The sequence below is a fragment of the Macrotis lagotis genome, chromosome 3 (assembly GCF_037893015.1).
Source record: "Macrotis lagotis isolate mMagLag1 chromosome 3, bilby.v1.9.chrom.fasta, whole genome shotgun sequence".
NCBI classification, from domain to species: domain Eukaryota; kingdom Metazoa; phylum Chordata; class Mammalia; order Peramelemorphia; family Peramelidae; genus Macrotis; species Macrotis lagotis.
This window is the reverse complement of record NC_133660.1, coordinates 146926306-146951020: the sequence shown is the minus strand read 5'-3', so window position 1 is coordinate 146951020 and position 24715 is coordinate 146926306. Positions and strand designations below refer to the sequence as shown.

The following is a 24715-nucleotide window of genomic DNA, read 5'->3' as shown; positions in this document are numbered from 1 at the left end:
GGACTTGACAAAAAGTTGTCAAGGGCTAGGGTCAATTGAGAATAGGCTCTAGTAGATTAAGATTTAGCTTTTCATCATGGTAGAACCTATCAGTACTTTTCAAGGGGCAGTTTAGCTAAGTAAACAAAGTCTGAAGGAAGTCTGAAAGTAAAAAATATATTATCGGAAGCATTCTTAATAAAGGCATAAGAAGAAAACAGCCTTTCACAAATCTTATGGTTCATAATTATACAGTCGCATAACTGGTTGGGGGAATATGACTGCAGGACAGAATGTCACTTTTAAAGGCTTTTCCCCTTGCAACAGGTTTCCCACAAATGACAAAATCACCCAAGATTCTTTGAAAGAAATAAGAGCAGACATAACTTTTGTTCAATGACCCTCAAATTATTAATATCAAGTGAGGCATAAAAGGAGGAGGGGGTCTTATGCCCATCAATTATTTGGGAGATGTCCAATGAACAGTCTAAATGGAAGAAACACTGTAGAATGAGTTCCTCTAAATATTGTTCTTTATGAATGATAAAACATTAAGTCTTCTAAATTAGACCCAAAGTCACTTAAGAGAGTTCAGCCACACACAAAACCTCAAAGGAATAAAGAATATCTTTTATCCAGATTAAGTTAAGAAGCTATAAGAACAAAACACTGAACTTTTCCTTATCCATTTTAGAAGAACCCTACAGAATAGCAAAGATCTTCACCCAGAATTGGTGAGGGAAAGAAAGAGCTTGAATGTATTGCTACTGGAAAGTCATGTGGTGCTTTTAAGGGTCTAAAAACATGGCCTCTTTTTTTCTAAATCATTCCCCTAGTCATAGAATAATCATAATCTCTTAACAATAAAGTGCAGGTCAATCAAAAGGACAATGAAGGAACAAATGGTAGGCATCAAAAAGGCTTCAACATTTTTCCAAAGAAGAATTGGATGGAAAAAGCATTATATGAAGAATATTATCAGGGATATGAATGACAATAAAAGGAGAAAAGTCAATCACCTAAGAGCAAGGAATAAACAATACAAAATCTAAGTGTTTTCTTGGTAACTATAAAAATGTCAAAAGATAGAACATGAACAAGAAATGCATCAGATGAAAATGCATAGCTAGGTTATGGACATACATAAATGAGAGGAGCACCCACATCATTTAGATCACAGATCCATGAATGTACCACATAATAAAAATGAATCAATTCTGAAATTACTAGTATGAAAAATCAGGATTAACATTAATTTCATTTCTCATATGTAATCTATATTACTTTTTGAGTTTTAACCAAAACAAAATGGCACTGCTTTCAAGTATTTTATCAATGCACAATTCATTAAAAACAAAAAATGTATCATACCTTATTTTTCAAAATCTTATTTTCAATCTCTTTATTGTTTTAAAAACATAGATCCAATAAAACTTTAAATTAAAAAATAATATGGCAATATATATCACAAGTATTCTTAATAAAGACATAAGAAGAAAACAGCCTTTTACAAATCTTATGGATCATAAGTGTACATAATTGACTGTGTGGCAAATCTTTAAATTTAGAAGCTAGGATTTAGATTTTAAGAATTGGTCACAGTAGTTCATATAATCGATTCCTACCAATTTGTCTTTCAACTGAGTACATTTGGTTCCCCTTGCCAACTTAAAGTCAACCACTCTCCATCCTCTCAACATTTAGCCAATCCCCCATATCCTTTGTTGATAATAGCAAAATTGATGACAAAGTTGGTCAATAATCTAAAGGGGGGGGGGGGGGGCCGGAGCCAAGATGGCAACAAGAAGGGATCCAGTCTTAGGAGCTCTCTGATAAAACTTCATCAGCTAAGGACTCTAACTAAACTTTCGAGAGACAGAACCCACAAAGGGACCCAGTGAGGCAGTTCTCCTATTCAAGGTAACCTGGGAAAGAGCAGAAAGGCTCTGCTCCCTGGGGTCGGAGAGGCGGCCTGCCAGAGGGGTGGCCAGCCAGAGCCAAAGAACTTCAGCCTCCCGGAGGCAGCCCCAGGCGCTGGGAGCCGCGGCTCACAGCAGCTGGGGGGGGGGGGGGGAAGAGAAGTCTCTTGAACTGCACCCCAAGGAGCACCAGGTACAAAGTGGGGGAACAGTGGGGGACCTCTACCAGAGCGAGCACATGGAGCCCAGCCCTCAGGGCACACAGCAAGCAGCCTGGTCTTTCCCCAGCCCTGATCCAGGAAACAGAAGAAGGCAGTGCTGTAAGCAGGAGCCCCCAGGGCATGAGCCCATTGAGCTGAGGGAGTGGAGTGAAGAGAGAGAGACTGCAGAGCTCTGTCCTCTGCCTCTGGAACAGGACTCTGGGGCTCTGACCACATTCAGATCCTGATCCCAGTCTAGGCTCCCCCATAGAACAACAAGGCACCCCCACCTCGGCCCCGTGGCAGAGGGGAGCGCTTATGGTCATTCACAGACCAGGAGGGAGGACAGAGCCTCACACACTGAGACCCTTGTGGGAGTGTCCCAAAAGCTCAGGAAGCAGGCCCAGGCCAGGAAAATGAGCAAGCAAAGAAACAAAAGGAAGACTATTGAGAAATATTTTGCAAATGAGCCCAAGAAGGATCAAAACACTCAGTCTGAAGATGAGGAAGCACAAGCTCCTGCATCTAAAGACTCCAAGAAAACAGAAATTGGGCTCAGGCTATGACAGAGCTCAAAAAAGACTTTGAAAATCAAATGAGGGAATTGGAAGAAAAACTGGGAAAAGAAAGGAGATGCAGGAAAAACATGAAAATGAAGTCAGCAGCTTAGTCAAGGAAATCCAAAAAAATGCTGAAGAAAATAGCATGCTAAAAACCAGCTTAGGTCAAATGGATAAAACAGTTCAAAAAGTTATTGAGGAGAAGAATGCTTTAAAAAGCAAAATTGGCCAGATGGAAAAAGAGATAAGAAAACTCTCTGAGGAGAACAAATCCTTCAGACAAAGAATAGAATTCAGGGAGATTGATGAATTTACCAGAAATCAGGAATCAATACTTCAAAACAAAAAAAAATGAAAAATTAGAAGAAAATGTGAAATATCTCATTGAAAAAACAACTGATATGGAAAACAGACTTAGGAAAGATAATTATAAAAATTATTGGAATACCTGAAAGTCATGATCAGGAAAAGAGCCTTGACATCATTTTCAAAGAATTACTACAGGAAAATTGCCCTGATATTCTAGAAGCAGAGGGCAAAATAGAAATGGAGAGAATCCACCGATCCCCCCGGAGAAAGAGATCCCAAAAAACCAACCCCTAGGAATATTACAGCCAAGTTCCAGAACTCCCAAGTCAAAGAGAAAATATTACAAGCAGCCAGAAGGATACAGTTCAAATATCGTGGAGCTGCAGTCAGGATCACACAGGACTTAGCAGCAGCTACATTGGAAGCTCGTAGGGCTTGGAATACAATATACCAGAAGGCAAAAGAGCTTAGAATGCAGCCAAGAATGAACTACCCAGCAAGGCTGAATGTCCTCTTCCAGGGAAAAAGATGGCCTTTCAATGCACCAGGGGAATTTCAAATGTTCCTTTTGGAATGGCCAGAGCTGAACAGAAGGTTTGATCTTCAGATACAGGACTCAGGTGAAGCATAGAGATTGGAGGAGAGGGGGGAAATATGAGGGACTTAATGAGGATGAACTGCATGTATTCCTGCATAGAAAAATGACACTGATAATACTCATATGAACCTTCTCAGTTAATAGAGCAGGTAGAGGGAGCTTTTACAGTTGAAACACAGGAGAAAGCTGAATTCAAAGATAAAATATGGTGTAAAAATGGAGTCAACAGAAAAAAAGGGAAATGGAATGTGAGAAAGAAAAAGGAGAGGGGGAATAGTCCAAGATATTTCACATACACATAAGATTTTTTTTTTATTACAATGAGCTATTGCAATGATATGGAAGTGGGGAGGCAAGGGCGAATGAGGGAACCTTTGCTCTCATCAGAGATGGGTAGGAGAGGAAACAGCAAATATACTCAATGGGGTATAGACATCTGGAGTAAGAAGGAGGGGGGAGCAGGAAGAAGGGGTGGGGATGTGAATAAAGGAGCAGAGGATGGACCATAGGGGGAGAGTGGCCAGATATAACACATTTTCTTTCTTACTTCTTGCAAGGGGCTGGGATTGGAAGGCCTGCCCAGGACCATGGGGCCAGGTGGACTCTGGGCCTAAGGGGTGGTAGGGGGGCTCAGGGCTTCTTGGCCCCAGGACCAGGGATCTGTCTGCTGCACCACTCAGCTACCCTACAGCAGAGTCAGAGTGAAAGGAGAGAGAAAATAGAGTACATGGTAGTGGAGAAATAAGAAAGGAGGGAGTTGTGATCAGCAATGGCAATGGTGGAAAAATATGGAAGTAACTTTTGTGATGGACTTATCATAAAGAATGAGATCCACCCATGACAGAGTTGTTGGTGTTGGAACAAAGACTCAAGCGCATTTTTTGTTATTATTATTTGGGGGAGGGTGCAGGGCAAGTGGGGCTGGATGGCCTGCCTGGGGCCACATAGCAGGGTGATCTTTGGGTGTCTGGGGCCGGATTTGGTCCCAGGTGCTCCTGGCTCAAGGGCCAATGCTCTGTCTGCCACCCAGCCACCCCTACTATTATTACTATTTTATTTTATTTTGGGTCTTTTTTTTCTTTTATTTTGGTTTTTGCAGAGCAGTGGGGATTGGGTGGCTTGCATGTCACACGACTGGGTGATTGTTGGGTTTACGAGGGGGTGCTTGTGGCTCCAGGGCTGGTGCTTTGTCCATTGCACCACCTGGCCATACCTACAATTATTACTATTATTTTTTTTATTTTAATTTTTTTCTCTCCCCTTTACTTTTTTCGCCAGCAAGTCTATCTATATTCATGGGGGAGGAGGGGTATTTTGTTTACTTGTAAACAAGAATATTTTATTAATGTAAAAAACATTTGTACAAAATGAGAATAAAAAATAAATTAAAAAAAGAAAAAAGATTTAGGGTTGAAGAAGAAAAAAAGAGTGAGAAATCAGGAGTGTGATTAGACATTAGGTTTGTCAAGAAGCAAAGAAAACTTAAAAGGATTCTGAAGTTGTAAATAAAAGTATTGATTGGATTGATCTATAAAAAAAATTAAAAAAAGGCTGTCCAACCTTACTTTTAAAATTTTTTATTGAAGCAACAGACAATATATTTTGATTTGCCATTTCAGTGAGAATTCTGCAGTAGCTCACATTTAAGTAAACCCATAAGGGCTACCAAAAAATCTAACTGCCTGCTATATGCAGCCTGCAGGCCATATTTTGGACAGCCCTGAACTAAAGCACTTAAAAATGAAGCAATAACTTTAATTCACTAAATCAGAGACAAGACATACTATTGAATATCAAAGGAGAGGCTAATTTTCTAGTGGCCAATACCTTTCTTCCATGACTGAAGTTATAAAGGTTTTAGAATCTGATGCACGCATTGCTGGAGTCTGAATACCATTTGGAACATCATTGACACATTCCTTAGGGGATTCTGCAGGACTGTGAATATAAAAAATTTAAATAGTTCGTACATACAAAACCAAACAAATGTCATCTTACCATTCCTTTCCTTGCTGGCAACAAATGTTCAGTAACTTTATGATGGGTGCTCTGCTCTAGTTTTAAAGATCAGCATTGATCTCAGAATCTTCAAAACAGTAGGAATATTTAGAGATTTGATTTCAACCAGGATCTGGTGAGAAATGAATATTGTGATACTAGAACTAACTTACACAGGTAGGAAATGCTCCAAGGCCCATTATGTGAAATGTTTTTTACAGAGAAATTCAATTTAGTTCCTACAATAAGCAAAGCAATGTGCTAAGGAATAGGGCACAAAAATGAAAAATATAGCCCCTGCTTTCAAGCTCAGAGCCTACAGAGTGTACACAATATGTGATGGACAGACAGACAGATGGAAGGAAAAGAAGCAAAAAACCAGAAACTTCTGATAGTGTGTTTGTTTTAAGAAAACATAAGGAAGAAAAGAACAAGTTGGGATAAAGTCCATGGTTAATATTCAAACCCTCAAAACACATCCTCTTTCCTAAAGTTCATTGCCTAAGGAATGATCACTCAAGTGCTATGTTTTGAAAGAATAAACTTTGTGTGAATGCATATAATAAAAATATTTTTATGGTGGAAAATGTCTATATATTTATGTGTTTATATATATGTGTGTTGCATGTGATTAACTGTGCATATATATACATAAATACGTGTGTGTGTGTGTTTGTGTGTGTGTGTGTGTGTGTGTATTCTGTTTGTTCTTCTCTGGCCAAACTGGTATTGAGTCTAATTCCTAAGATAGGCTATTAGTTAAGCTTTTCCTAGTAGACACAATCTCTCTCCCTGGCTCATATGGAAAGCCTTTCCAGTCATCTAAAAATTCTACTGAAATTATTTATGAAATATTTTTCTAATAGCATTATTTGCCATCCTTTTTAGTCAGGTTGGCAGAAGTTACATGAAGGGAGTGTGTAACTAAGTGAGCCTTCCATCTTTTGCTGTTGAAGAACTGAAACTAAACTCCATTTTTGAACAGGTTCAGAAAGGGAAAGTGACCTTTCCTCTTCTTTCAGCTAGTTAAATGGCAGAGCTGAAACTAGAATCATAGGATTCATAGTATAATGACCATTATAGGATTTCTGAACTACTGGGATTCAGTTTATCCCAGAATTTTACAGAAAGCTAGATGACTAATTTGAATATAGTTTTAAAGACAGTGTTATTTTAATTTCTATCCATTATAACCTTGAGAATTAGTATATTAATTTCAAGAAAATATATGTATTTAGTTGTCTCAGTGTTTTGCCTTTTTTTTTTTTTAAGTTTTTGCAAGGTAATTGGGTTAAGCGGCTTGCCCAAGGCCACACAGCTAGGTAATTATTAAGTGTCTGAGGCCAGATTTGAACTCAGGTACTCCTGACTCCAGGGCCAGTGCTCTATCCATTGTGCCACCTAGTCTCCCCGTGTCTTAGTATATTTTTAATAGTATCTCAGTCAAAACTCATTTTAATTTTTTTTAAAAAAAACTCTTACCAATTTTTTTTTCTCTTAGGTGTCTTTCAATCTCAAGTTACAATCGGTAAATCAGTTTTATAGGTGCTGTTATATTTTGATTTTACACATATATATGCACATATACATACATATATATATATATAAAACACCTTTCAGTCTTTGATTTTTGGGTGTTCTACCACATAAAGTATTTTAATGTATTAATTTTTTGTTCTAGTCCTTTAGTACGCTTAAAAGCAACACTGTCAAAAACTGCTAAAGCATATGTAAAATGCTGCATTAGTCTTAACTGTAACTTGGATTAAAAACAAAAGCATTTATAAGCTTTTCCAAATAAAATAGTTATGAGTTTGGGGTGAAGTCCAATACAAAGAATATACATAAAGAACATCTCTTGCTTTTAGTGAAAGTTGTTCTTGCAAGAAAATATAAGAAAATGTTTCATACATATCCATAACCATACTGATGTTATTCATAGTCTGATGATTTCATAATTGTGTCATATTAAGTGGAAGGAAACTAAGAGTCAAGAGACATGGATTCTAAAGCTGCCAAAGCCAGTAACATGTTATATGAACATAGACAAGTCATAGACTAGGCTTCAATGTTTGACTACTTCTAAAGTCAGATATAATTTTTAAATAACTCAGAAGTAAAATCATCAACTGCTCTAGTAGACTAACACCATGGTACAAATTCCACTCATGACATTTATTACATATGAACCTTGGGCATGTCACTTAACCAATATAGGCCTCAGTTCTTCATCTGTAAAATAAAGTTCCTTGACTAGAACTTAAAGTTCTAAATTCTAAATCTATGAATCTATGATCTTAAACAGAAAAAAAAACATTTAAAAGGAGTATTTCTTATGTATATATTATAGGATTACAACTAATAGCAAAAACATGAGGATATCTAGGTCATAATTGCAACTTTGGTTTAATTTGCCAAAAAGTAAATTCTTTAACCTGTCTTGACCTTGGACTCTTATCACAAAATAATACCTATACTACTGAAGTCACAAATTGTCATAACATCAAACAAAATGCCTAATTTTTAATATATTTAAAAATGCTAGATAGAAAATATCTGAGTTTTCAAAACACTTTAAAATTATATTATCAACTAAGAAAAGTACTTTTTGCTGCAAGAAGAAAAATGTTCAAATTGCATAGGATAAGAAACACTGATATTACCTAGAAAAGGCAACATTTTTCTGTCTTGGAGTTTCATTCAATAAATCTTCTTGTTCATCCAATTTGGGAACTGGGAGGGCCGTATCACAATTTTCAACACTTGAATATGTTAATTTCTTTCTTTTTGGCCTTTTTGGAAGAGATGCTTCTTTTGGTTTGTCACAAATGAGTGCTTTCTGCTTTTTAGGTGGAATAGTTCCTTTATCCAAAGTCTTGCTAGGTATCTTTTTTGTTCCTTTAGATGGTCTGAGCTTTTTTAATTCATTTGCTGGTAACTCTAAAGTAGAACTGTAAGACATATTACCTAAAAAAAAATTTAATGACAATTGTCAACATTAACAAGAATGATTTTTACATTTATGCAGAACTTCACAGTATCTGTAGTACTCTACATTGCAAATCAGTTCTTGAGGAAAAAGCAATGGATAATGGGATAATGATTCTGAAGCCATTGGTAAAAGTTCCAATTGTGCTGTCTCCTAGTTATATGCAGTTGGACAACTCACTATTTAGGAACCTTAATTTCATCATTATGTGTTATTGGAAATGCTATTACCTACCTTACCTGATAGCTGTATGGATCAAATGAATGTGAAAAGCACTCTGAAAATAGAATACTATCCAAATGTGACATTTAATTCAAAACATTTGGATGCAGAGAACTGTGATAAACTAGGCTTTCGTTAATTGCTTGATCTACTATTACTCAGCAATAAAAGTTTAAAAAATTATAAAAAACACATCACTTTAATTTTTTTTGTCATTATGAACCTTTAAAACAAAGTCTCGCTAGGTGGTACAGTGGATAGAGCACCACACCACACCTGGAGTCAGGAGTACCTGAGTTCAAATCCGGTCTCAGACATTTAATAATTACCTAGCTGTGTGGCCTTGGGCAAGCCACTTAACCCCATTTGCCTTGCAAAAACCTAAAAAAAAAAAAAGTCTCAATCAGGGAAAAAAGGGGGGGGGGGGGGATTACTCCAAGGGCTATTATTGTTACAACTTCAGTATTGTTTGTATTTACCCAAGTGCCTTGGAAAAAAATTTTTTTAGGAAATTTAGGGTATGAAAATGAACCTACCAGGGGGCAGTTAGGTGGCACAGTAGATAGAGCACCGGTCCTGGAGTCAGGAGGACCTGAGTTCAAATCCGGTCTCAGATACTTAATAATTGCCTAGTTTGTGACCTTGGGCAAGTCACTTAGCCCCATTTGCCTTAAAAATTAAAAAAAGAAAGAAAGAAAATGAACCTACCAAAAAAAGGAGGTTTTCATTTACAATAGAAAAAAATAAGAATTCCCCTTCTCCAGTATTTAATATTACTCAGTTTCAAAGTAGATAGTTACAAATGACAACCTGTTATTAATTCTGAATCAAATGTTATATTCCTGTCTAGAAGTTATATTCAACCTACTCCAGATAAACTTGTATATCTGGCCATTATAATATACATCGTATCTTCATATCACATAATGTTTTTGTCTTTCCTAGTTATTTTAGATAAAAATTAATAAAACTAGGCAACTAATAAGTTTTTGAAGATAACAATTCTGATTACTGAATTTTCATGTAGTTATATCCTCTCTCTGAACTAAATACTATTTCAGCAATAAGAACTGTCTTATTCTTTTTTATATTCTACATAACACCTAAGAGTCAAATGATCAGTGCAAAAAATAGAAGAAAAAATATAATGAATGAGAAAGACTTTTGTCTTCAAGAAAATTGGAGATAAAGGGAATGTTGTCTGCAAAAAATGGTAAAGACTTAACAGAAGTAGAAGAGGGTAAGAAGAGGTGGCAAGAATAGATAGAAGAACTATTTATGAAAGATCTTTACAACACTGATAACTATAGTGTAGTTATTGACTCAGAACCATACAGAAAGTGAAGTAAAGTGAGTCTTAGGAAGATATTAACAACAGGGGTTAATAGAAGATAGAATTCCAACTGAATTATTTACAATCCTAAAAGATAATATTGTTAATGTTTTAACAACTCAAATGCCAACAAATTTGGAAATTTGGAATTTTAGAAATCAACAGTGGTGACTGGATTAGAAATGGTCAGTTTACATTCCAATCCTAAAAAAAGAGTATTGCCAAAGATTGTTAAAACTATCAAACAATTCATTGCACTCATTTCCCATCCTTACTAGGTTATAATTAAGATTCTTCAAAGCTAGCCTTCATCAATATGTGAATCAAAAATCACCAAAAGTGAAAACAGGTTTCAAAAAGGCAGAGAAATTAAAGATCAAATTATGGGGCAGCACAGTGGATAGAACACCAGCCCTGGAGTCAGGAGGTCCTGAGTTCAAATCTGACCTCAGCCATTTACTAATTACCTAGCTGTGTGACCTTAGGCAAGTCACTTAACCCCATTGCCTTGCAAAAACCTTAAAAAAAGAGAGAGACCAAATTACCAACATTCATTAGGATATGGAGAAAACAATTTGCTCCAGAAAAACATCTCCTTCTGCTTCACTGACTACACTTTAAAAGCCTTTGACTGTGTAGATCATAACAAAATGTGCCAAGTCCTCAAAAAGATGGGAGTGCTAGATTATTTTACTAGTCTCCTAAGAAACCTAGATGAGCCCCAAATGTAACAGAATTCAAAACAGAACATCTGATTGGTCCAAGATTAAGGAAGGTGCATAGTAGGGTTGTACGCTCTCGCCTTATGTATTAAACTTATATACAGAGTATGTCATGCAAAAAGCCAGGCTGGATGAATCAAAAGTCAGAATTAAGGTTGCTGGGGAAAATATCCACAATCTTAGAAACATAGATAATAACACTCTGGTTGCACAAAGTGAAAAAGAATTAAGAAGTTTTTTGATGAGAGTGAAAAAGGGGTGTGTGAAAACTGGTTTGAAACTTTATCAGTCCCATCACTTCCTAGAAAATAGAGGGAGAAGAAATGGAAGCCCTCTCAGATTTTCTATTCTCAGTTTCAAGGATCACTATAGCCCATTGACTGCAGCCATGAAATTAAGAGATGCCTTGCTCTTTGGAAGTAAGGCCATGGCAAAGCTGGTCAGAATGCTAAAAAAAAAAAATAGACCCATCACTTTGCCAATAGACTTCCATATGGTCAAAGCTATGGTTTTTCCAGTAGCACTATGACTATGAGAGTTGGTTTATATTAGTAAAGCTGAGAGTCATAAAATCAATACTTTCAAACTGTGGTGCTGGGGAAGACTTTTGAGTGTCCCTTGGACAAGCAAGGAGCTCAAATCAGTCAGTACCTAAGGAAATTAACTCTTGACTACTCACTGAAAGGACAAATACTGAATGAAATTGAAATTGAAATGCTTTGGACAAATAATACAGGATTCATTGGGAAAATTTCTGATACTAGGAAAACCTGAAGCTAAAAAGGGAAAGGGACAGCAGAAGAGGAGATGGATAATGTCATGGAAGAAGCAATGGCTATGACCCCAAGCTAGCAGTGGAGCCCTGGATCTCATTTATTGGCATTTACCAAGCTTGCTAATAATAACAACATGATCAGGTTTGGAATTTTGTGCCTTAGTTTCTCTTTATTGAAGAATATTTTTTTCCAACAAGGACCTGACATGCTTTGATCCATGGAGTAATAATGAGTCAAACACAACTGAACAACAAAAATGTGCCAGGCACTGAGCTAAGCACTGGAAAAACAAAGAAAGATAAAAGATAGCTCCAGCTCTTGAAGAGTTCACAATGTAATGGGATAAACAGTAAGCAAATTAAGTACAAAGAAGTCCTATGCAACATAAATTGGAAACCAATAACCAAGAGATAGCAAGAAAGGCTCCCAGGAGAAATTGAGTATCAAGATAAATAGCTAGCAGACTGGAAAGGGAGTCAAAGAAGGGGAGGGGGAATGAGGGAGAGACTAAAGGACTTGGAATGCAAGAGAATTTTATATTCGAACCTAAAGGACAAATGGAGCAACCAGAGTCTTCTGAACAAAGCCAAGAGCTGGGGAGGAGGGGGGGGGGGGAGTGAGTTAGAAAATAATATGCTGAAAAAAAAAAAGAATGAATAAAATGAAAAATGGTGATATAAATTCAGGGGAGAAGATGCTAAGTAATGCTGAAAGGGAAAGTATGGCACTGGCAATTAGGAACAAGAAGGATTATATCTCCTCTAAGATTAGTCTGTCTAAGAAACAATGTAGTTTAAGTTGGAGAAGATGGCCAGGGATGCAAGTTCATATGCAGGAAACCAAGTCTGTAGAAGTACAAGTAGATGAAAGAAGCATGAAAGGAAAAACACAGAATAGAAGAAACTGCATTCATTATTAAATGGGAATACTTACTCTCTTCAGTTGAAATTATCCACCAATTAGCTGGACGTTTAGAAATTCTTTGACTTCGAGTAATAGTAAACGTTTGAGTTTCATTTTGTTTCAATATAATTTCTCTCTTCTTAGACATCTGTTGTGTAGATGTTGTCTTACTTAAATGTCCTTTTTTCTGAATTTGCTGAGAAGCTTCATTTTTTTTTCCTTTTCCTGAAATTAAGAAACATGCAAAAAATAATTCCTACTTTATTCAACATGGGATTTTTCAGAAAGTAGAGAAAAGACATAAGCCACTCAGGACATACAACAAAAGAAGTTGAATTTTTTTTTCCCAAGGCAATGGGGATAATGACTTACCCAAGTTCACACAGCTAGGTAATTATTAAGTGTCTGAGGCCACATTTGAATTCGGGTTCTCTTGACTCCAGGGCTGATGATACTCTATCCACTGCACCACCTAGCAGCCCCTGAGAAACTTTCTAAAATCCCACCCTTAAGTTTTGATTTTGTCTTCATAAAAGAGAACTAAATTTTCTGTAAAATTTCCAATTACCAAAATGTTATGCTTCATACTTACAAAAAAAAATACTGATAATCAATATTTTCTCTCTTTCTATTCATATATATGCAATATTTTTTCTTAGGAGCAAAGAAGAAATATATGAGTTTTTTCCCATTATTACAATATAAATTAATAATCTTTTTTTTAAAAAAAAGTTTTTTCAACTTCAGGTAGATGAAATGTGAAGTGATTTTTCCAACGTGCATTTATGTTTCTTTATGTATGCTCAGTGTTTAACTCAGTACTTTATCCATAAATAATTAAATTCTTTTTCATTCATAAAGAGACACCACCTACAGACTAAGAGAGATCAAAGAAGAATGATACAATTTAAATAAAGTAAAGCAAAGTAAATAGAATAGTTATAAAGGTTTAAAATCAACTAATTAAAAAAAATCCACTCCTGATGCAAAGGACAATTAAAGAAGTACTTTAAAGAAGTGATGGATACAAAACCAACTAGTAAAGAAAAAGATGATTTTCAACTGTATTATTTTAGCTGATAAAACCAAAAATAAGAGAAAGAAGCAAAGATCATTCTATTTCAAAATTCACCGATAATCTAGAATCTATATATAAAATGAAAAAACAAGACTCATGGGCAAATAAATTTGGACAGTTAAAAGAAAGAATTTCCCTCCAAAAAATTTTTCAAGTGACAGTGGGGAGGAATAGAATGGAGGGAAATATAGCCAGTAACAGTAACTATGGGAAAAATATTGAAGTTTCTCTGGTGGACTTATGATAAAGAAGGCAATTCATCCCAGAGACAGAGTCATTGGAATCTGAACACAGACTGAAGTACACGCTTTTTCTTGAGGTTTCTCATCTTTTGGGGAGGGAGAGATTGTAATAATATAAAAATAAACCAAAAATAAGTTTTAAGTATTTAATGAGCAGTTAATATATGGCTATTATTTAGCGAGAAAAAGTGAACAGAAAAAATAACTACCTACACCTTGTGTTGTTAATCTACCTAAAAGCAATGAAATTGGGAGGGAAAGGATTCTGTAGGATTTTATTTTCTCAAGATCTCTCCTGACTCCTTTAGTCTTTCTACAATTCTCTGTTATGAAGCTATAGAACTTCATAAAACTTTGAATGATTAATTCAAATAATTAATTCAAACTGTCCAAAAAATAATAAAAAGTACTTCCTTTTAATGATATGTAAAACTAGGTCAAAAGTATCTTTTACACATTCATCTTGAAGTAGGTAGCCAAAACTAATAATTAATATAGGTCTACCAGCAGAACAACAAGTGAAAAGTCACAGAGAAACAATGGAGATGAAAAATCTCTTTCAAAAAAATTATTGAAGGGGAAGGGGAAAACCCAGAGCTCTAAATCAAGGGTAAGTTATTTTTGATAGGGCTGTCACTGAACAGTAGCAAGTGAATCCATTAAAGATGTTACAGTACTACTATTCCCTAATAGGGGCTACTTCATTTTTTTAATTTTTTCTTTTCTCATCTTTCTCCCTAATCCCTTTTTAATTCCCAAATTACCTTTATTCAGTGTTTTTTTCTCTTCCCTATGGCTTAGAATAGCTTGTGGAATCCACAAATTCTGCCCTGAATACTGAAGCTATACATAACCATTAAATAATCAAAAAACTCAATAAAAATTATGACTGAAATAAGTCAAGGAAAATATTAATCAAATATGTAGAGAAGAGTTTTTAAAAATCATAAAAAGAAGACAGTCTAGAAAATGGAAATACTGGATTTTGGGTGAAAATATGTATCAATGTATGACCATTAGACTATGAGCTCCTTGAAGCAGGGACTCTCTTTTTGCCTCTTTTTGTACACTAGCCCACCCCACCCCACTCCCAGCATTTAAAAGTACATAGCAGAAGTTTAAACATTTACTGATTATGAACAAAATTAGTGTCTCCACAGATCCACTCAGATAACAATGCAGAAAGGAATGCGATCTCTGATGCAAAAGAAATTTAAGGATGTCACTTCAGATCACAACTTTAAGTAGCTTAAGAACAAGGTAGATCTAAGACAGAGAAGACATAAGAGACATTCTCACACAGATGAAGAATGGTTGAGCCAAGATGGAAAAGATAGCTCAGGATCACTGCTTGCCTTAGGACCTTGGCAGGAACATAATTCACAGTACATTAGATGGAGCTGACTCAGATAAAAGTAGGGATGACAAACAAGGAAAGCCTAAAACAATTAACAAAGATATCAAATTACTGAACTAATTAACTCTTCAAAAGACTAAACTAGTACCAGAAGGACTGGAAGCAACAAAAGACAAATGAGAATCTCCGATGTCAAAGAGGATGGAAAGGCATAGGAAATTTTCAGTCAACAGAAAATCATTCTATCACAAATTTAGAGCTAGAAGAGACATTACTGATCATGTAGCTGAAATTTTATGAATGGGAAAACTAAGGTGAAGAGGTCAAGTGACTTGCCCAAGATCATATAACAAGTTAGAGAGGCAAAATAACTGTACTTCAGTCAAGGCCAAAACAATCCAACAAAAAAACAACAGGAAGTATCTACTATTTACAAGACACTGAGCTAGATAATAGGGTAACAAAAACAAAAATTGAAACCCCCTGCCCTCAGGAAGTTTACTTACCACAAGTGAAGAAAACAAATAAGCATATATAAAGTATACGTAAAATAAATATATGATGGGGAGGGGAGGACATTAAAACTAGCAGCAGAAGGGAGTCATAGAAAACCTTCATGTACAAGAATAACATTAGTTAAGCTTTAAAGAACTAGAAGTTCTAACAGATGAGGTCAATGAGGAAATGCATTCCAGAAAAGATGGAGAACCAGTATAAAGTCAAGTAGACAGGAGATAAAAAAAAAGTCCCAGGTAAGGTCTGCTCAGTTGTATTATAGAATGCACTAAGGAGAAGAATGTATTATAAAGCTGAAAAGTTAGGTAAACTGAAAACTTTCAACCAAAATTTAAAAAAAACAGCTGTCAGGAGGTCCAGGGAAGTTTAAGTGACTTGGCCCAGAAACCCATAAGGAATAAGTGACAGAGTTGGGACTTTAACACAAGACCTCCACTGCACCTCTCATTCACACTGAGAAGGCTTTATTGGGTATTTTTCTAGTCTCTAATACAATCCCAGGTGACAAAGTATACCCAGCAGACTTTTATCTTTGTATTTTCCCTACCCTGGGCAGTCAAACACTTACCGGTAGCAGTCAGTGTTTGCTCTGCAGAGGGACAAGACTCTGCTCTTTCTTCCTGTTGTCCCAAACTTCTGTGTGACTCCTTTTGTAGCTTTTCTTGATTTGTTTGTGATACACAAAGTCTTTTCTTCTTGGTCTGCTCCATGTCATGCTGCTCCACACCTACTTTGGGCTTGTAATCCCTTTTCTGGCATTTCCTCAACTTTCTTCTTTCTGGAGGTTGTGATTTCTCTACTGAGATAGTTTGGGATTTAATAGGTTTGAAGGCAGTATCTACTTTGGCAATATCCTGCTCACTGTGGAAACTGTCTTGGTTTTCTTCAGCAAAATTACCTGGACTTTCATTAGATTGTCTATTATCTATTTGGGTCTCACATTTTTCACTCTGACGCTGCACAATAGCCCTTTTATTTTCCAAAAATTGATCTGATTCTTCAGTATATATTCCATGCCTTGTGGATTTAGAAGCATGTCCCATTTCACCAGATAAATTGACTAATTTTTTTCTCTTAGAGGACTGTGATTTCTCTACAGCTCGAGCTTTATGTTTTATGGATTGTGAGGTCTTCTCTCCACTAATAACATCTGAAATTCCATTCTCTGTATCAGGGTATTTATCACTCGCTAAGGTGCATTTTTCTCCTTGTTGCTTCTCTATCCTTAAGTTTTTTCTTTCTGGGTTCTGGGAGTTCTTCACTGAGGTTGTCTTGCTCTGTTTCACAGATTTGCTGTTCTTTTTAGGTATTAAAATCCAATCTTGAGAGAAAGAGCAATCTGATTCATCAATTATAAATTCATCATTTGATGATTCTAAGTTAAGAGGAGAAGGAGAACGGATCTGTGGTGATGACACATGCCTAAGAACAGAACTAATAGGGAATACTGTGTCACATTAAAAAATTTAAAGACAAAAAAGAACATTAAACTACATCAGAAAGATTACATATCCAAAACACAAAATTTACCCTATTTTAGGTTCAGAATAAAGATTACCTTTCACACAATACTTTCTCACATCATCCTCTCCATTACTACAACCTCCCTCATCAAAAATAGTTTTCTCTTCTTCAGTTCTGAGAAAGCATTTTTAACATCTTTTATGCACTCATACATTGTTCTGAATTATAATACAAGTGAGAGGATAATCTAGAAAAAGCTTGTAAAGAAGGTGGCACTTAAGTTGAGTTTTGAAGATAGGAGTTCCAAGAAGTAAAGAGTAAAAAAGGAAGACATCCCCGACATAGGACAAGCCTGCACAAAGGGGAAAAGAGGTGGGTAAAGACATGTAACATGTAATGTAAGCAAGTAGGGCAGTTCAGGTGAAATGAAGAGCATATGAGGTAGAATGTGAAACTAATTTGGAAAAATAGGCTAAAAGCAAACTACAAAAGTTTTTAAATGCAAAAGATGTATTTTATCCTAAAGGCAACAGGTAACCATTGAAGTTTCTTAAACAGAGAAATGGCTGTCATACTTTTAAGAAAAACAATTGGTGGCTTATGAAATGTGGAAAGAAAAAAAACTAGAGGCTAACTAGAGGGTTACAATACATGTGGCTTTTTTTTTATGCATTCCTCTCCCCAACCCATAATGAAAGGAATCATTCAATTATCTAGACATTTGAGAGTCCTCTGACAAAAGAAGAGCTGCTAATAATTTCCTGCTGTGTTTTAATGAATGTTTCATCCTCTGAAAGATGGAACTTATCAAGCATGAGGAAATTCTACTATAGATCTGATTCTCAACAATGAAAAATTGGTTTGCTAGGTTAAAATAATAAAATAATGAAAACCTTGAATGGGAAGTAACCATTCCATCTTAATAAAGGTTGACAGAGAACTCAGACACAATTTGACATGAATTCTAGATTTTAAGAGCACAAATTTCAAAAGGTTAAGAGAAAGATGAGATTCCTTGACAGAAAATTCAACAATGGAACATTGTTGTACCATAAAAAAAATGGTGAAAAGGGCAGATTTGAGACAATGGAAAAGATGAAGACTTATGCGGAAACAACAGAAAAAAAATAGATGAATAATTTATGCAATGATTAAAAAAACTGTAAAAAAAGTTTTTCAAATCTGATCAATACAATGACTGTTCATAACTTCAGAAGAAGTTCATTTATTGGCAGAGAAATGATGAACTATAGACATACATTTCCAAAGACGATAATGTATGAAGTTATGAAAGAGAGAATACCACAGATGCAAAAAAGACAGACAACAAACATTTAAAATAGACATATGAAATTTTTTAAAATACACAGAATAGAGGATGAAGTTCCCAAGAGAAAAGCACACAAACAAGACAATGCTGATACTATCGGTTAGAAAAAAAAAAACTATACATAACTGAGATTCAACATTTCATACACAATCTTCATTCTTTATTTTTTGCATATGAAAATGTTCATATTTACTAATGTTTGTCAAATCGAAAATTTTAAAAATGGAACCAAAAGAACAAAATGTAAAATGACTACAACAATGTAAATTTAAAAAACTGCTAAAAGATGGCTGAATCCTATATAATGGAAAACTAATGGCTCCAAAGAACAAATAAATCAAATACCCTTCTCTTCCTTCTCAGTCAAAAGACAGATGACTGGTAATTACATAAAAACAAATGAAAGCAACTCTGAAGTTCTACTTCCTAGTCAGTTAATTAGCAAACTTGGCAAAAAAGAAAAGAGAAAGAAAAATAGGCACAGTATACTGTTGAAGGAAATGCAAATTGGTCCAGTCATTCTGGAAAGCAATTTAGATGTGTGCCCCCCCAAATTATTTAACTATGCGAACTTTTCTTTGGGGGAGGGGTTGCAAGGCAATGGGGTTAAGTGACTTGCCCATGGTCACACAACTAGGTAATTAAGTGTTCTGAAGTCATATTGGAACTCCGGTCCTACTGACTCCAGGGCCAGTGTTCTATCCACTGCACCACCTAGCTGCCCAACTATGTAAACTCTTGACCCAGTGATACAACTACCAACTGTATGCCCCCAAAGGATCAATGAAATAATAATGTGATGCTGATGACCATAAAGGTGATGATGATAACTAGGATTTACATAGTAATCTGCATGGCATCACATTTATGCCTTAACTCTGTGAGGTAGATACTGTAACTCCACTCTTCAGATTCTGAAAGTAACTTGCCCAGGATCAGAAGCTAATTAAATATCTGAGATGATTTAAACTTTGAACTCAGGTTTTCCAGAACTCTATAATTGCATCACATAGAAAGAGGAAAAGAACATGAACAAAATTATTTAGAGAAATTTTTTTCAGGATCAAAGAAATAAAAATTATGATGGTCATCAATTGAGGAATGGTTGGACAAATTATGGTACTATGCCACAAGAAATGAAAAAAAGCAAAGTTTTGAGAGAAACTGAAAGGATTTACAAGAACTGATGCAGAGTGAAATGAACACAATTAGTAACAACACTGTAAGAACAAACATCCAAAGACACAAGACCTTTGAAGCAACATAATGACCAACCACACCCAATGATGAAAAATATTACACACCCAATAAAAAAGCAATGGACTCAAGTTGCAGAATGAGATATATATTTTCAAATGTAGCCAGTAAGGGAATTTGTTTGGCTTTATCTATGGACAACACTGAGCAAAAAAGAGAGTGAGTTTCAGATTCAAGACTGAATGCTCTATTACATGTAACTAAAAAACCAGAGGTTTTCTTTTTCCAAAAATAAGCATCACAATGGAACTGAAAGATTAGTTGGTCAGAGGGGAATCTCATGCCTGACGTCCAAAGAATAGTCAGAAAGACATTTTTCCTCCATCTCTTTTTTAAATGACATCCTCATTTCTGCCTTTATGGTACCCTATCAATTCTCAAGATTCAACAGAAATGCCACCAATTCCACGAAGCCTTCAACAGAATAGATTCCCCTTTACCTGACTATTTCCTATGTTCATTTTATTTTTATTTATTTATTTTTAATATACAAGATAAATAAAATTCCCAAAACACTGAATAATTTTTTAAAATGTTTATACATTAAACTGGAAGCCTGCTATGTACAACTTGCTATTCTTTTAAAATAAATGAAAGTTATCATGTAACTATTTTTCTCCTCCCTTCCCTATGCTACCCTAGACATGGTTACTATTGGACACAGATTTTATAGTTTTAATATATATGTATATTTACAAACATACACAAACACATACATACACATATATATAATCATTATAAACATATTTCTATTTATCAGTTCTTTATCTAGATGTAGATAGAGTCATCATCTACTCTTTTAGTTAATTTATAGATTTATAATAGTCAAAATGACTTTATTCATTCAAAGTTCTTTGTTCACTTGGTTCTACATATTTATAAAGACATCTCATTACCCCAAGAAACTGCAAGCTACACCAAGGCAGAGGAATAACCTAATACTTTAACACTTAATATTTCTTTAATAAATGTATTTACTTAATACACATATTTTTTCAGGGAAACATTAATTTTATGCTAATATAACTATAGAAATGATTATAGAAATTTAAATAAAATATATTTATTTCTTATCTCAAAACGTAATTGCTAAGTTACCTGTTTCTACAGTTTCTTTTTGCTGCTTCTAAAAGTAATGTTGAAAATCTTGTTTCAGTTTTTTGTTGAATTTTCTGTGTTGGATTTTGAGTTATTTGCTCAGAAGACTCTGATTGTTTCCTTTTTTGTCGTTCTTCTGACACTCTAGCATCTTTTTCTGCTTTCTTCACAGCAGAGCAAACTGCTGTATCTTCACAGTTTAAGCTTTGGATTACAAAAAAAAATAAAACATGAAGATATGTGTATAACTTGTGAAATATATATGCCTAGGTGAATATTCAAAAACAAAGATCAGAATTTTAGGTAATATCACAAATTTCACTTCAGATCTCCTCTGAATACTGATTCTCTCTCAACTACACTGTAATCCAATTACTAAAGGTTATAATAAATATTTTTTAAATTTTCAAGCTTTTGCTAACATATGCAGTCAAAATGTCACAATTCTTTTCTTTTGTACCACAACTTTAAGTTCCAGTTATTTTCTTCCTTTTTTTAAAAAATTTAAGGCAATGGGGTGAAGTGACTTGCCCAAGGCCACACAGCTAGGTAATTAATTATGAAGTGTCTGAGGCTAGATTTGAACTCAGGTCCTCCTGACTCCAGAGCCAGTGCTCTATCCACTGTGCCACCTAGCTGCCCCAAGTTCTAGTTATTTTCATTCCAAGTTCTTTCTTCCTACTGCAGAGTTCTATACAGGTGCCAATACATAAGTATAATTTTTTTCCCTCAAAAGCTATTATTATAAAAAAACCTGTGGAAATAAAAATATTATCTGAGAAGTGCAAAAAGGTTACCTCTTTTTAGCTTTAAGATTTGATTTGGGAAGCAAAGATTGTTGGATGACTGAATTTCCAAATACATGGTTTCGTCTAAGTTGGGTAGTTGGAGTAGCTTGCTGAGGTAATGGTAATATCTTCATTTCCTTGGCCAAAAGACGAGGTGATCCAACTGTTAAGTAAAATTCTTCCACAACTTCATTAGGAATTTCATTAAATTCTTCAACTTCACTTGAAGCATATTTTAAATTTGATGTATTCTTCAAACCAATTAAATCATCTTGTAATAATTTCTGAGGAATCTCAGAGGATAGGGCTAAGAACAAATGATCAACTAAGAAAAAAACTTTAGTATAGTAAAAATAAAGTAAAACTCAATATAGAATATTCAAAAGATTTATATATAAAAACTTTAAAAATGCCTGTTTTAAAGAAAACTGCTTCCTTAATTAGATTCTCCAACCTATATATAAAATGAAGCATTCTTTTAGTTTGTTAAGTTTGAATTTAGAGACTTAATTCCCATCATTATATCCCTTAAAAATTATTACTAAATCTACATAGTCATAGATCAGCAACTTTTCAGAAGTAGAATACTAACACTTTCATTTTTTATCTACTTACTCAGGAACAATGACTACCCAAAAGTTATCTCCCTATGTCTCTCTTCCTTTAAAATTTGACAAAACATCACATGAACCCATCTCAGCAGAGGGCTCCAAAGAGAATGACCCTTTAAACTTTTTGCTCTGGAGTACAAAAAGTCAGAAAGAAAAAAAAAATCAGGATAGGCTCCCGAAGAGCCTTTAAGACACTTAAAATCATTAACATTTTTGCAGGTTAACAGTCACCCAAAGCAAAAATAGAACAAATAACAGAGGAGATGCAAAGGAGTAAGGAAGGTTTCAAATAGAGAACCTGGAATTAAAATAAATGTTGGCTTATTCAAAATTTTGCCTAGTGTCAATCCTGAATTCAGAGCCTGCTTCAAATAATGCACCCCACCCCTTCCTAATCTGTGTAATCATTACCAACCTGAAATGTTATTTGACTCCTTTTGTAACTTAAAAGTTTGCTGTGAAAAGGCTGAGGCTTTAGTTTTTTTTTTCACTGAAGAAATCCTTTTAGAATTTGAAGGTGATATCGTGCACTGCATAGGAATAGAAAAAAAATCACATTAAGAAAATTTCAATCAATTTCAAAACAATATTTAAAATCTGAATTAAATAGCCAATTTTGACAAACAAGTTTCCTAACATTTATCATTATGAAAAGTAGACCGCTAATTCTGAACCAGTTTCTTAACCTTTTTGTATGTTATGGACTCATCTCTATCTGATGAATCAATACTATCTTCTCAGAATAATATTTTTGGGTTTTGGGGGGGTTTTTTGCAAGGCAATGGAGTTAAGTGGCTTGCCCAAGGTCACACAGCTAGGTGTCTGAGGCCAGATTTGAACCCAGTTACTCCTGACTCCAGGGCTGGTGCTCTATCCACTGTACCACCTAGCTGCCCCAAAATAATGTTTTTAAATCCACAAAATAAAATACATAGGATTATAAAAACTAATATTGAAAGTATTACTAAAACTGTTTTTAAGTTCATGGACTCCAGGTTAAGAGTCCCTTCAAGATTTTATTTTAAATGTTATTTTATCCTGAGAAGTTAAGTTACTTAAATAAAGTTAAAATAAATTAAAAATATAAGTACAGTAATAAATTATTAATTTTATATATAGAGATATGTATACATATATATTAAAAGTTTATATGGTGACTTTAACTTGTAAAGTTTTATATATATACATATATATAAAACTTTACAAGTATATAACTGTAAAGTTCTAAATATCTGATTCATAGATAGACAGAACATTTGGATGTATCTCTGCTCTCATCAGTGTGGCATAACTTCCACCAAAAGAGACTGATTACTATCCACGCCTTCTCATTCTTGACTCCTATAGAGGGTCCACCCCCAAAATAAGTCAGAAACTTTTAATTTTATTGTTTTAATTCTATAATAAATACCAAAAAAAGTAATCATTTTTATAGAACAAGGGGGGAGGGATCATTTCTACATCTCCAAATAACTTGTTTCTAAAAGATTTAATTTTCTAATACTGTTAGCACCACCATCACCACACCCATCACCATCACTTCCAATAAAAAAAAAAAAGAAAAAGAAAAACAAAATTTTGTGACTATGAATCATCAAAACAAACTCCCCTAACTGGCTATATCCAAAAACATATTTCTCATTTCACATCATCACCATTCTGTTAGGCAATGAATATCATGCTTTATCACTGATCTCCTGGAAACATGGTTGATTGATGAACTGATAAGAACTATTACTGTTTTTCAAAGTTGTTTATCTTTTCAATGTTGTTATTCTCCTTGATCTACATAATTCATTTTGCATCAGTTTATATGTCTTCATGGTTTATTTGTTATCACAATAATATTCCATTCCATTTATATATTAAAATTTTTTCAGGCATTCCAGTGGTTACAGTATTTTGCCACTACAAAGAAGAGCTACTACAAATGTTTTTATACAAATAGGTCCCTTTGCTTTTCGATCTCTTTGGGTTATAGGACTAGTTAGGGTAGGCCTGTTTCAAAGGGTATATACAGTTTAAGAGACCTTTGAGGTACAGTTCTAAATTTTCGTCCAGAATTTGTGGAACAATTCATAGCTCCAATAGTGCCTTAATATGTATAATAAATACACCTTAATACAATATTACATATTATATCAATAAAATCTAATAGACAACAATAGAAAGGGAAATCAATCACACTAATTACAAAATGTTTAAGATATTCAATTCAATCTACCAAAGCTCAGAAATAGTTGTGTAAATTCAATTACAAAATACTCCTTAAAGAAATAAATTTAATTAAAGGAATATTCAGTGCTCCCATCAGATAACTATGAAATGAGGAAATGAAAAAACAATATATGGCACATGAATGAAATAGAATATAACCAAGCTGTAAGAAATATAAGAGTCAAGAAAACAACATACACATAAATATAAAGCTACATGACTTCATGTAGTCTACATGACTGTATGACT

At 34.6% G+C, this 24715-nt stretch overlaps 1 protein-coding gene across 7 annotated transcripts in view; it reads right to left on the bottom strand.

The window, feature by feature from the left end:
• The window catches only part of CENPC (centromere protein C), a 69747-nt gene that overhangs the window by 19837 nt on the left and 25195 nt on the right, over positions 1-24715 (bottom strand). For 3 of the 7 annotated variants that reach the window (XM_074229339.1, XM_074229340.1, XM_074229333.1), the window contains exons 5-11: positions 22665-22779; positions 21648-21975; positions 20851-21054; positions 16270-17135; positions 12539-12733; positions 8227-8530; positions 5393-5503 (exon numbers count right to left, since the gene is read on the bottom strand). In XM_074229339.1, the coding sequence (XP_074085440.1) occupies positions 5393-5503; positions 8227-8530; positions 12539-12733; positions 16270-17135; positions 20851-21054; positions 21648-21975; positions 22665-22779 (2123 nt within the window). The remainder of the gene's footprint in view (positions 1-5392; positions 5504-8226; positions 8531-12538; positions 12734-16269; positions 17136-20850; positions 21055-21647; positions 21976-22664; positions 22780-24715) is intronic. The other 4 variants (XM_074229334.1, XM_074229335.1, XM_074229337.1 and 1 more) reach the window with 4 other exon arrangements.